The 14,365-nt window shown below is 34.1% G+C and overlaps 1 protein-coding gene across 1 annotated transcript; it reads right to left on the reverse strand.

Annotated features, from left to right (window-relative positions):
* Window positions 1-2,282: 2,282 nt before the first annotated feature.
* On the reverse strand, window positions 2,283-13,527 carry LOC128558336 (ATP-binding cassette sub-family C member 4-like). Its single transcript, XM_053547262.1, has 7 exons — window positions 13,428-13,527; window positions 12,773-12,883; window positions 11,732-11,852; window positions 10,752-10,967; window positions 6,164-6,253; window positions 2,869-3,032; window positions 2,283-2,412 (listed from the first exon to the last, which is right to left on the reverse strand). The coding sequence occupies exons 1-7, from the start codon at window positions 13,499-13,501 to the stop codon at window positions 2,283-2,285; spliced, it is 906 nt and encodes a 301-aa protein (XP_053403237.1). The 5' UTR covers window positions 13,502-13,527.
* Window positions 13,528-14,365: the final 838 nt, after the last annotated feature.

Here is a 14,365-nt window from a genome sequence, read left to right on the forward strand (position 1 = left end):
TTTGAATTTACATGGTTTACTGTGGCATGCGTCTGTCAATTTATTTTTTCAAATATTGTTTGTATTTTGCCAACGTGTATTTGTATTGCTACTATTTGTAGTTAGCAGAATACAATAATCACATACATTGGTGGAAATATTAAATAGATATATCCAGGAATTCTGCTTCCCTACCTTCCCAGCCCCAACCGGGCCTATTATAGTCAACAGTTTGCCGGGTCCAACCCTGGCCGAAACGTTCTGCAACGTAAACCGATCACTGTCCTGTACAAAGCAAAATTAAGAACACAAGTTAACATTGCAAGAACTGTCATCACCTGTCAATGAAACAAAATAATACTACGTCAACATATTAATAAAATTTTGCCTTCAAACACGTTAATTAATCAATAAGATCTTCAACAACAGCCTATATAATACTTTCGGATAGATGTAGGTTTGCTTTTTATTTTCTGTATCAAACATCAGTCATCATAACTTACCCGTGTCCATTTTGCACTTTTGATATCGATCTCTACATAACACTTTTTGTTTTGATGTTCATTTTCTGCCATTGTGTCTCTTTCGACAGATTGTTCATCAAGAAGTAGAAATGTCTGAAAGAATAAAAATATTGGCTTAATTTAAGTATTCGCCTTGCTACACATATTGCAGATCAACATCATAGCTATTGTGTATCGGATACTTAAGAATAAGAGGTTGGTCTTGCTTCAAAAATTGCCGAACTTTTTCACTTAATTCAAACCACCAGTTTTGTCAGTGGAGTATGTGCGTGTGTGTTCGGGTTTAACATCTTTGTCAGTCATATAAACGACGGTGTCTACTTGTAGCAGTGGCCACAATGCCTAACTGTATAGTGCTGTCTCACTGGACTATCACGCCGTAGACACGTGACATGATAACCCACCTAGTCACATTATAATGACACCGGGCTGACCTGTCCTAGCACTACCCTTTTAATGCTGAGCGCCAAGCGAGGACGCTACTAGTACCATTTTTACGTCTTTAGTATCACGCGGTCAGGGATCGAACCCACGACCTCCCTCACTCGAAGTGGGGGCTCTACCACTAGGGTACCGATGCGCTATAAATGGAGTAAGACTCATCAAACCCCTAATACAATTTATGAGTGAACCTGTGTAGAACCATCATCCTTGCAAGCGTTCTTGTGTATTAATTCATTACCCGAGTAAAATGTGTTACATTGAGAGGTAACTTGTCATTGGAGTACAGCGCCAGGCATGTTCATGCAGCAATATGCTTGATTTCGGTTGTAGGACAAGAGAGCTAACGTGTTCAATGTGAAAACGAAAAACTATAAAACCATACATCAGGCTAACAGAAACAGTAAGCCTAATTAGCTGTAACTTCGCACGCAGTTAATATACCAAACTCTTCGATTAGTTTAACAGGTGTTTCAATTGTTTCGTGATACATGTATTAAAACAAAGCACATGTGATCAACATATTTTTATTCACTTTGGCTAAAGCTATACCCAATTCGATATTGGTTCATTCAAGAAATCTAATGATGAAAAAAATATAAGACGTTTTTCGTATATTATATATTAGATAAATCGCATACAACTATTATTCATTATACATACATTTCCCGTTTCATGTTAACCCATTTTTTTTTTAAAAAAGTACAAAACATACCTTGATGCGATTTAGGCTGACGTTTGTTTCAATCAGCAAAGTATATGCGCGCATCATTCTTCGTAAAACAGTCAGTCCAACGTGATCATAGATACGAAGAGCCATAAAAACGACAGAAGCTCTGAGGTCAATAGATGCAAACATCATCCATATTATCACGGGTAAGAGAAATAGTAATTTTGAAACGAATGTCACAGTATCTTGAATCCAGTGTATACGTAACAGTTTCCTTTGCTCATTCACTTCCAGCCTGATTTAAGTAGGATTCATATATTTAGCATTTCACATGATAATAACTTTTTTTATAAACATAGCTCAATTTAAAACGGTAAACAATATCTGTTGTCAAATGATGATATTCACATTCCCCAAATGTCTGTTTATAAAATGTAGAACAAAACGTAATGGTCAACTTTGAAAAAAAAACCTTATTAAAAAGTTAATGTTAAACACATATCCTTAATTTTCGTAAAAAAATGTACAAATGTACGATATCATCAACGGCAACATAATATTGAATAATCAGGATTTGATATTAGACTAAATTGCATAAATTGGAATTACAGGGAAGGATCCGACACAAAACGTTTTCCCATTTTGACATTTTGATTAATTGTAACAATTTACCTTCTTTCTTTCTTTAAGAAATCTCCAAAAGGTCTCTCCCAGCAGTATAACTTTATCACACGCATTGCCTTAATAATTTCTGTTAAAATATGCATACGCTTATCTCTGTATTCAGATACTTTTTTCCTAAAATGAATAGATAGCAGAAATGAACCTTTTTGCCAAACAGACATTAAAGATTTTATCATATTTGATAACCGACCATTAGAATATAGTTAGATTTCGAGATCAGCGATGTTTTTGTACTTTTAATAATGGAATGGTCCGTTATTTAGGTAGTGTTATTCAGTACGATAGTGGTTCTTATCTAAAATAAGGCAAGGTAAATCATGCTGATTTCCCTAATCGGCAGACGAGTCTATAAATTGAACTCTCAAACGTCAAAATCAAACTGTAGCGTTACGTCAATTGTTCGGTTATCTTTTTGGCTAAAAGAGTATATTGGTAGTAAAACTGAAATCATGCGCATCAACCCTCATAATATTCATTAGAAAATGTTGTTTTCAAATCGTTGCACAATAAAAGAAAGCGCTATGTTAAAGTGATATTCAGTGCAATTTCAAGAAACAACAAAAAACAGACCTGTAATTCGACATCAATTTTCCAATTCGATGCAAAAGTGGTACCATAAAAAATATCACCAGAAATCCTGCAATCGCCGGCGGACCTATTTGATGCCATAATATTACAAGGACAGCAATGACCTCACAAGAGCCGATCCAGACAAAATGCAACATCGTCATCAGCTTAGGATTAAAGAGAACTCAGTTCAAGTCATGTTAGTTTTTGCTATACATCCGTCTCTTTTAGCGTTATATTACATATTGCCTAGAGATGGTACCTAACCAAGTAAATCTAAGGGGAACAACTCTGAATTGACCAATAAACTGAAGCTAACATAAAACATTGGATAAAAGTGAAAGAAAAATCACATAGGTCCTTTTTCTAACAACTGATCGATAGAAAGTTTAGTAATGCATGAAGATAATGTAAAATTATGCATAAATTCCTTTAAAGAAAATTTACGAAATTAAGAAACGTTATTAAATTCTGATCTTTTAGTCAAAGTTATTTATTGTTCTTAATGGTGATACATTGGTTTACTCAAAATTTATATATTAAAATGTAAAATTTCTATATCCAACAATGAGAAATAACAAAAAAAAGTTAAACTAGTATCACTTTTGTGTAACAAAGTAGCTAGATTGCGTATATTTATCACTTAAATGAATCATTTTGAAAGTGTTTCTTATGCTTTAGTCATTTGGAAGAGTTTCTCTTACTGTTCAGGAGTACTTTGCTTCGATTAATTGTAGTCGAATATAATTACAATGTTTTAAGGTAGTGGTTGTAATTACAACATTTGAAGGTGGTTCATAGGTAATGACTGTATGTAATGTATTTTAAGCAATTCAACATTCTCTGGATGGAACTATCACGATCATTGCTTTAATTGAAAAACAATTAAATGCTGAAAAAGCATATGGAGTTTACTTTATTTGATGATTTTTGATACATGTCATATACTTTAAATAAGCTATAAGGTGTTTTATTTATTGTTTTTAACAAAGTGAGCGAGTAACTTCAGATATCAACATTAATTTATAACCTAAACTGTTTACACAACTTGAAAAAGAAAAAAAGTTTTTGTTAGGGCCTCTCATTTACAATTATATCAGCAATTATCACCTGAATTGAGTGCATTTATGAATGGGAAATATTGATGGTAAAATGGTGTAGGGATTTGTTTACATTATAAAATCTTTAAAAACTTCTTTCAGGAAAATTTTTGGTATGGTTTTGGCAAGCTTATGATAAAGAGCATGTCATTCTCTTTCACTCAGATTTTTTTCAAGCGTTTTAGACTCTTGGCTAGCCTTGGATTTTGACTTTATTAAAAGACAAAAGGAAGTTCAGTATAGGCTCTTTCAAAGTGTTGGAAGTAGACTAAACTTACACTATACTCTATCGGATTTATTTGGCTGTGGAAACTTTTGATATAGACTATAATTGGGGAAATCCTAAAATCATTGAAAAACGGTCAATAGAAGAGTTGTCCATTTTGCTTCAGATATTTTGAAAAAGTTGTTTTTTAAATATCAAATAATTCTATTTTTACATGGAGAAGAGGAAAACCATAAATATATTTAGAAAATTGGTGCACTTAGCTATCATTTCACTCTGAAAAAAATATGTAAAGATGAATTTGAATTGTTTAGGTACCATCTCTATATTGCCCATTTCTATTGAGCGATTTCTGAAAACATATCTAAGAAATGCTTCATGTTTATAAACGTGGTACAATTTGAATAAATATGGTTTCTTGTTTGTGCCACCTCATTAATTTGTTTTTCGCAAAACAATAAAACGCACAATTTAATGCAAGGAGGTAACAAAATAAAAGAAAGAAACAAAAAACCAAAACAAAAAAAAAGAAACTGAATCGGTATATGGAAGAGATAGGAGAGACTCTTCTTGTGTATTCTTCGTAAATAAATGTCGGTATACCAAGATCAACAGGATTTATATTCCTCAATTTGTAACGTTTCAAAGAGCACATGGTCATGTTGATGACTTCAGTAAAGGTAATGAATATTTGATCAGTGCTCTCTATCAGCCATTACTATATCATAAACTGTAAAAATATATAACTATCGGATAAGGATTTTATTTTGAAATGTAATAGTAATTTAAAGACATGTCTGCGACAAGGAATGTCGAGGCTAGACTTTTGTGGGGGTTTTACTTACTAGTACTTGTGTATCAAAATAGGTTATCATTAAGTTATTCAACCCTTTTACCATTAGATGCTACATTGTTCTATTTGATTGTACCTGTCGGAAGAACAGGATGACTTCATGATAGTCAGTTAATTCCCTCTGGGCCTGGGTCGCTTTTCTATTTGTCTTCTGTGCTGTTTCGTCTGGCCATTATAGGATATTCCTATGTTGCTCTGACTTCCGGAAAGGTGTTGAGAACATAGGAAAATGAGGCTATACGCGTGTGTTCTGTGGTAAATGTAGAGTGTCTTTAGTTAGCATTGTGTATGCTATTGATTCGCCTGGTGGAGGTTACTTTACTGTCTTGTTACTCGAAAATTTTAGGAATCAAGTGTGAGGGTTTGTGCACATTTAATCTGTTTAAACTCCCAAATGGTGATTTTGCCACTGACCTTCCCAAAATGGTATTCGTGTTTCTTTATTTCTTCGTTTCGACCTCTTTATTTACATGTCTTGTTTCCTCTGTGTTTTATGCATATGCTAAGCATGTTCACGTATGTACTTATCCATAAATACGCTGCTTTATATCTGTCGTTTGATTGGCTGCAGTCTTTGAGAGTGGATATTCCTACTGATAATGTTTACCTGCTTTTAAGATGCAAGACATTAGCTCATCGATCATAATGTCTTCTTCTTTGTGGGAATTAGTTTAAAGGGAGGAGAACTTGAAGCATCCTTATCCAGAACTGGACTGAACTGCTCATTGTAAGTCAGTGTCAGTCTTGAAGTTGTAAAAACCAGATGACTATCACTGTTTACAAATTTATTGCCTCCATTCCGTAGCTGGGAGTTTGTTTGATGGACTACACGTCGTTGTATTAACATGTATATGGGCCTGCATCTCAAACCTTTGTCATCCGAGACACATGTATTACGCATGGACCTCCAAGCTACCAAGTTAACAGTGCGTCACTGTTGGTCTTGTCTACAGATTGACTTGTCTACAAAAAGGTTCTATAGAAATACTCCATATCAAGCGACGGAAGCGGAAGAGTATACGGTGGAAGGTCAACAATACACAGCATATAGTATATTGCATGCATGAAGTCAACTGACACACAAGAAAGTAAATAGCAAACCAAAAAAAAAGCAAATACCTGACCGAAAGTTCCGACGTCATTTGAAAGAATATTGACTATCTGCCCTGTACTTGTATGTCTGCGACCTTCACTGCTTAACTTCAGTGACTAAAACAAAGTCATCAAGGAAATCTATATGAATGTCCTCTTGAAGTACACAATGTAAACAAGCAAAATAATAATAGACTTGGTTCATGAGAGGTAATGAAATGTGCAAAACCCTGCACGCCCATCATATTGGGTTATCGGAACTAATACTAACTTTCAGATAGTGATGCTCCTTAAAAACATCTCCTATCAAACCTCGGAAAATAATGTTACGTTCAAGTGTAACTTTTTGTATTTTAATTCAATAAATTCAATAAAGTATCGCAGACTTATCTAATATAGTCATTGGAAGCATTTAGAGAGCACGAAACTTAACCAGAGTATAACAGCTGAAACCACGACAAATAGTAAACATTATCATTTCTTCCTTTCTTTTTTAAAAAGTTTTATTTCATTTATAGACATTTTAAACTTGAAAATCGGTCTTAAATGAAATATGACATGTATGTCTGATATCATTATAGAAATATGCAGAAAAGCTAAAGTCCGTTCAATCCAGCAAACTTCAGTAACTGAAATAATTTTGAATCGCACGTACTATGCACACTGTAAATCAATATACATTACTTATCATAAAATAGTTCTCCCTGAATGTATGTAAATATGTGTACATGACGGTCCAGATTCTACAGATAAGTCAATAACAGTCTGCTTAGTACCAATGACGTAGTTGTGATCCGAAAACTTGGGTTATGAATGTATAAGTATTAATTCAGTTCTAAATATCGAAATCGCCAAGGCGTATAGAGAAAGACGGAAAAAGTGATGAACGTAGCTACAACAGTACATGCTAGGAAATTTAATATATCTCGAATATTCACATCAAACACTGATACTGCGCTAGAAGTAGACACAATACAGCATATGGGCGACAGTAACGCAATAAGACATATATCAATCAACATTCCAGATGCAATATCTCAAAAATGGGAGATTTGTTCCGCACCGTAAAGTTTATCCTGTGTTTCGTTTAACCACGAAGGTAAGAATGAGCGACCTATAATCTATGACAAGGTAAAAAACAAGAGGGTCACGATGACCCTAGATCGCTCACCTGAGTTATATGAGCTGCATGTTTCAAATGTCAAACTGATGCTAAAATATTAAGACAGTAGGTCAGTAGGTCACATTAATGGTGACTGAAAGTCAGTGTTAGGATCGGTGTGCAAAACTGTATATGTCATCCAAATTTCAAGGCTGTATCTTTAAAAAACCCAAGAAAGTAGGTCGGTCAAGGTCACATTCAAGTGACCCTAATTACTTGGGGCCATCAAGTAATTATAATTTAACAGTCTAGGAAATACGATCAGATAATTTTTAAAGTATTTTTCCTATATAACTCATATACAAATGACCCCGGGGCGGGGCATTTTTTCACACCAGTGGCATAATTTGAACAATCTTGTTAGAGAACCACTAGTCAATGCTACATACCAAATATCAAAGGCCTAGGCCTTGAACTTTCAGATGAAACGATTTTTAAAGATTTGTTTCCTATATAAGTCTAGGTAAAACTTGAGACCCCAAGGGCAGTGCCTCTTTTCACTACAGGGACATAATTTAAACATTTTGGTAGAGGACCACTAGACAATGCAACATACCAAATATCAAAAGCCTAGGCCTTGCAGTTTCAGGCAAGAAGATTTTTAAAGTTTTTTCCTATATAAGTCTATGTAACACTTGGGATCCCCTGGGTTGGGTCTCTTTTCACCTTAGGGTAATAATTTGAATAAACTTGATAGAGGACTACTAGACGATGCAACATACCAATTATAAAAAGCCTATGCCTCGAAGTTTCAGACAAGAAGATTTTTAAAGTTTTTCCTATATAAGTCTATGTAAAACTTGGGACCCCCGGGGCGGGGCCTCTTTTTAACCCAGGGTAAAAATTTGAACAATGTTGGTAGAGGACCACAAGGCAATGCTACATACTAAATATCAAAGGCCTAGGTCTTGTGGTTTCAGACAAGAAGATTTTTAAAGTTTTTCCTCAATAAGTCTATGTAAAATTTGGGACCCCCGGGGCGGAACCTCTTTCCACTCTAGGGGCATAATTTGAACAATCTTCATAGAGGACCATTAGATGATGTCACATGCCAAATATCGAGGTTCTACGCCTTGCCGTTTTGGACAAGAAGATTTTTTTATGTTTTTCCTTTCGGTTGCCATGGCAACCAGAGTTCTGTGTGGAGTTCAATTATTTGAAGAAATTTGAAAGGGGGCCACCCAAGGATCATTCCTGTGAAGATTGATGTAAATCTGCGCATGCAGTGGTTTTGAAGAAGAAGACTTTTTTAGAAATAGTTGACGGACGCACGACGCACGAAAAGCTCGCAAAAGCTCGCCATGAGCTTTTGGCTCTTGAGCGATCACAAAAGCTCACCATGAGCCTTTGACTCAGGTGAGCTAAAGAGCTGCCAGAAAGAATACTTCAAACAGTAGTAGGTGATATTATCATAAAACTTGTTAAGTTATTACGCATTATTCTGGTTGGGAACCAGTATCCGGACAAGACTGGTTTCTGGACACATGTGATAACCGCTTTATTTGGCGTTATTCACGCAGTTGTGTCATCTGGATCATTTGGATGTTTGTTTTTCATGTCTACAACAAACCACTGTTTCACAAGGCCGTATAATGTTAGGTTATATGTTGATACCTCACAATATTTGTATTTTACAAAACACTTATCTTTGGTCGAAGATAACATTGCGCATGCGCAGTAGTTTTAACTTGTCGAGGTATCAACTGTTAACTGCTTATTGATTTTCTGCTGATAACATGTGTTTCTTTTAATTTTACGGTAAAAATTAAATAAAATGCAGTGTTTTCTATTTTTGCACTGATTTTATTCTATATCTATTTGAGTTATCAAGAATTCGTGTTAGGCGAAATTCGAAATTTTGAGAGTTAATTAGTCTCTCTTTGTTTTTGTAGCTGCTATTGAAAGTCAGGTTATCTTTCATGTGCATTGTAGGAGAGATTAATGATAAGGAAATGTGTGAAAATAGTTTAATTACTTATTTCTTATTATATATAAAAAAACCCAAAAAGAACAAACAAAAAACAACAACAAATCAAAGGCCTGAAGGGCCTGAGTCGGCTAATGATTGATGTAATGACAGTATAGTCTACCAGTTTCAGTTTGTTTTTAGTTTTTTTTCTTAAAATTTCATAACACAGCTCGATATTTACCCAAAATATTATATCCGGATACGATTACACTTTTCTCCATTTTCAACAATATATTTTACAAATTGTGATGATACGAAGACATTTAGCAGCAATTGGCAGTATCTGACATTGAAGTTTGCGGTTAAATTACCTCTTATTTAAATCTTTTCATAAAAAAGTTGTTTCGTTTCGTGAAAGCAGCCAAACATAGACGATCTACTTTCGATTTCAAAAACTACAAGAAAATACAATTTAATGTTTCGCCGATTTGTTTATTTCTCGAAAAATAAGAATTAAAATCATTTTTAATATCAGTAGTAACTAAACAAAGCAGTAAGAGCTTCTTCTTCCGATAACTTATCCGTTTACTGACTGCAAAATTCAACCCATGCAAAGTTTATAGAAATCATACGATGCGTGTTTACGTTCAATGTGGGAGAATTAAGGCTGATCGGCTATGTTACCTAACGCATCCAGACGATTCAGATTTTGTTTTTAAAAAAGCATTGTGTGCGTTTCTGTAATTTTATATACGTTTTTATACGCTTAGAAATTATTAGACATGCGTATTTGCATTATTTCTATACGTAATTTACGCTAATACGCATCTTATCTGGAGCCCTGTGGAACTATTTTTTGTCTTTCGCTGGATGTTACCCAAGCTTTGTAAGCCTGCGCAGTTCTTAAAATGCACATTTATGCTTAATGAGTTACATTCGAGTATTGCACAATTACAAGTCATAAATATGACAGATTACATCGTATATTGGTCATAGCAAAGGGAATTGACACAACTTAACTTCATTCATGCAGTGAACTGTTTGAAGTTTGAGAAATCTAATGGAACTACATCCCTTCACGTGTTATTCGGTCCATTTAGAGAATCGCTGAACAGCAAGGACTCGTCAAAAGGCTTTCAGCCTTTAGCCGACTCAAAAAAACAGCAAACCATCGTCAAAATATTTGTCCGGCTACTGGTTTACATCACGGGGAAAATAACTTCTTTTAGTGACCCTATACGAGTCCCCATGGAACCCATATTTTACGTCACAACGTGATGCTTGTTACAATATCGGATGCAAAAGGAGCTGAACTTTGTGCATTGTAGGCTTCATTTATGTCAAATTTTCTTTTAAGAAAAAAATGGAGCCGACATTTGAAAACTTGTCCGGCTACTGGTTCCCAGTCAGTATACATTTTGAAGTTTCTGAAAAAATAATTTCTTTTATTCTTATTGACAATACACCAAAAAGTAATTATCAATGTTTTGGTAACGTATGACATCTAAATACTATGCAAGTTTTTGAGATCATCATGAAATAACCTTTTTATAAATAATCGAAGAGCATGCTATATCTATCCTCATTCCGATCTTTTGAACACCAAGGTAATATGGATGATGTATTAACGCCAGAATAACTGCACACAAACCAACACCTCCGGCATAAATGAAACTCTCTGTGTCCGACACGGTCGAGTCTTTGATGAAATATCGGATCAGTCCACTAAGCAGTATTGGCTGAATAATTATCGTGGCTTCCTGAAAATAAATCAACTGAGGTTTTGCGTATGTGGAACTTATTGTTTTATTGATAGATAAATCTAAAGGAAGATCTTATGGCAGAAAAGTAACGCAGCCAAGCGAAATTACAGCAGACCGTTCATGTTTTTCAATTGTTAATCAAATGATTAATTAAACGAAGTAAATTGGCATTTTCCCTATATTGTGTCTATATTGTTTTACAATAACTTGCATATATCTAAACGGAACGCTCCGTTTGATATTTTAGCAATTTCTTTCACATTACTTAAAGTTTATTCATGAAAATATCCAAACATTTTGCACAATATATTGTTAATAACATATTAAACTTTTAACAAAACTGCGCGAAATTCGTTATTAGGCAAGCTAATTATGACAAAAAAAAGAAACTTTCTTCATTTTGCCATATTTTAGACACAAAGTTATATTTTGTTTGACATTGAACATGAAATATCAGGAATTAAAATAATTAAGAACAAATGCATGGATAAATTCCAGCTGTTTATCTGTATAATGTATATGCATGCGCGCATGAGCGCGTTTGTGTATGTGTGTGCTCACGAGCGCGCGCATATGTGTGTCTGTAATGATGTGTGCTTGCGTGTGTAGCACAATTTCATTTCTGATCAAACGCTTATTTTAATTTGATAGCTTGTTACGTGACTGTTCTTTTTCTTCTTATTATTTGAAATTCGGAATTTGTATTAATAAAAGATTCATAACAAATATCATCGAGGTGATAATGTTGAAACATATGTTACCTCTACAAGTAGCAAAAGTCCATAAAGAATGTATGTACATCCAAATGTTCGAAACAGCGACTTGTAAAGGCTAGGTTCCTTTCCTGTTCTTTGGCAACGTTGTCTTTCTGCCATCCATTCTCTAGAGGTTGAACAGGATTTAGTTATGTTCTAATATTTGATATAAGTTGTAGAATATTATTTCTTGTACTATTTTGCAGTGTAAGAAGAGGTTAAGAACATTTTAAATGTAAATTGCAGACTTAACATATGTTAAGAATATCATCAGGTCATCGGCATTACTTTTTCAATATTGCAGGTAAAGAAATATTTTACAATTTACCTTTGTTCTTCATATCTAATTTCATTGATGGCTTCATTGGTTTTATTTAAGGTTTTATTGTTCCTTCTCTTGAGAAGGAACATTATAGTTTGGTAAGTCACACTTGACTGAGCTACTGATATCGAAAGTTGTTGTCATTACAAGCTGGCCAGTCAAACTCCGTGACCTTAGAAATAACCTCTGACGTTAAAACTATTCTTTCCTAATTGAGGCGACTCTCTGACTGAACGCGTCCATGGATTACATATTACTAAACCCGAGGATGGTTGACTGATTCTTTTATTTCCTCCATTTTTGAAGAACATAACATATGTACAAACAGATAGACATATATCAGCAAATTTACATGTAAACAACTAAATATTATCGTTATCTTCAAATGCATGGTTAATATGTGAAAACAAACCCCATTGCGACCCTCTAATTATGTGCAACAAATTCACGCATCGACTCATAACGGATTGACCGGGTCAATGTCTTATTGCCGTATTTACTCTACTGAAAGTGGTAACAGATTTAATTTGTTGTTGGATTTAACAATTTATGTTAAATAATAACTAGCGTAAATACCTACTTAACATTTTTTGGCAGTATAAAAAAGACATTGCAACCAAAATTTTACAAGATGATCATTATATATTTATATAGATGTGCCCTAGAAGGAACTTTTGCTATGCTTTAACTTGTTCACATTAGAATTGAGTTTAAATAATCTCTACCTTTCCAACTTTTCTCCGAGGTATTCCGATTCTTCATCGTGAGTAACATTATACATATCTTCATCTTCGAGTCGTCTTTTAAACCCTGTAGTGAAGATAGGGTTCATCCAGCTGTAATATACAGCAGGAAGTGATGTATGTTGATATTTTGTTTTTACATCAGGGACATAAGTTGATAACATCGATTTGAAAATGGATAGTAATGAGCCATTAGTTCACATTCCATTTTCCAGGTATGTAAAGATATGAAAGGCAAAATGCAAAACAGAGTAACAAGAACAGTCTGCTTCACCTGTTTTCCTACAAATTGTGTACAATTATTTGATAGACAGTACCAAATGACTAATGAGTTCCACAAAAGGTCGGTTTTAGTTAAGAGGTCACCGCAGTAGTTAAATATGCTGTATTGTTCTCGAACTAATATTTATCAAAGTAATTTGACACAGATTTACTATGACTTGCGTTGCTTTCGTCTGTGTATCTACTATAACTTTGTTTAACAGATCAATGGTCATATTAATTGTTTTAAGAAGTTTTATTCCGACAAATAATGATAGCTGATAGCACAGGTGTAAAATAATTAACAATTAACATGAGTCAAATGTCTAGTGCTTCATTGTTACAATATACAAGAACAGTATAGTAATTTACTCACCAGTAAAGCAATTTTGAAAACCAATTCGCTCGTAACTTGGGAGTTGGATTGTTGTGCATCAATGAGCCGTCCATTGTGGATAACTGCTGTGGTGGCTGCGTTATAGTGCATTTATTTCTATATAATCAAGAATCAGACAGGAGTTTTACTTTGATGATTTAGAGTTAACTTAATATTATTTATAGCATATCAGTAAAACATAATGCATAGTAATCTAATCACGAAGGCCGAAGTTACCGTTCGAATTACACCAGGAAGGGATAGAAGTTTATTCAATATACAATCATGATAATACATTTGATGTCGGTCAACATGACCAATGATCAAGAACTTGACAATTAATAGACTAATCTGGAATAAAATGCGGTTTTGAATACGAGGGAGTAAACCGGAATAGCCAAAAGTAGGTCATTTTGCGAAACGTGTTCTAATCGACAGGACAATACACGATAAAATCCTTCTGTGTTTATATAAAGAAAATCTTAAGTGTTAGAATACTTGTTATAACGGTACATTAAAGTTATACTTAATTGCACATAACTGGAATAAACTTGTAGAGGCAGTCTACGTAGTTATTGGACACCCTTCGCTTAGAGGAAAATTCCCAATACTAGTATTTGTATTTATTACATACTCATTTATAAACTGCGTTAAGTTTCAGTGGAACCTAAAATGTTAATTAATATTTTTCAATATAATAGAATTGATGAATAAATAAAAGCACCAGATGCTGTGATGTATTGAAAAGTAAGTGTGGTGCTCACGATTAAAACCATTTTGATCTTATCTGTAAAACGAACAAATATTCTTTTTGCTTCAACTCTTATGAATGATTTGAACATAATTTCACTCATGCTGTAAGCCCTTACCACTGAAAAATATATCGCTGAAAGTTTCAACTCTTTGGAAAATGTACTTGAAACATTTCACAGTGAAAT

This window comes from Mercenaria mercenaria, chromosome 7 (genome assembly GCF_021730395.1).
Source record: "Mercenaria mercenaria strain notata chromosome 7, MADL_Memer_1, whole genome shotgun sequence".
Lineage (NCBI taxonomy): Eukaryota > Metazoa > Mollusca > Bivalvia > Venerida > Veneridae > Mercenaria > Mercenaria mercenaria.

Excerpts from the sequence above, each read along its gene's own strand:
- LOC128558336 (XM_053547262.1), bottom strand. The coding sequence starts at position 13,501 with ATGGACGGCTCATTGATGCACAACAATCCAACTCCCAAGTTACGAGCG. Across the intron at positions 10,968-11,731 it reads GACTTTTGCTACTTGTAGAG|GAAGCCACGATAATTATTCA; the intron begins GTAACATATGTT and ends ATTTATTTTCAG. Across the intron at positions 3,033-6,163 it reads ACGTCGGAACTTTCGGTCAG|CTGATGACGATGTTGCATTT; the intron begins GTATTTGCTTTT and ends TTTAATCCTAAG.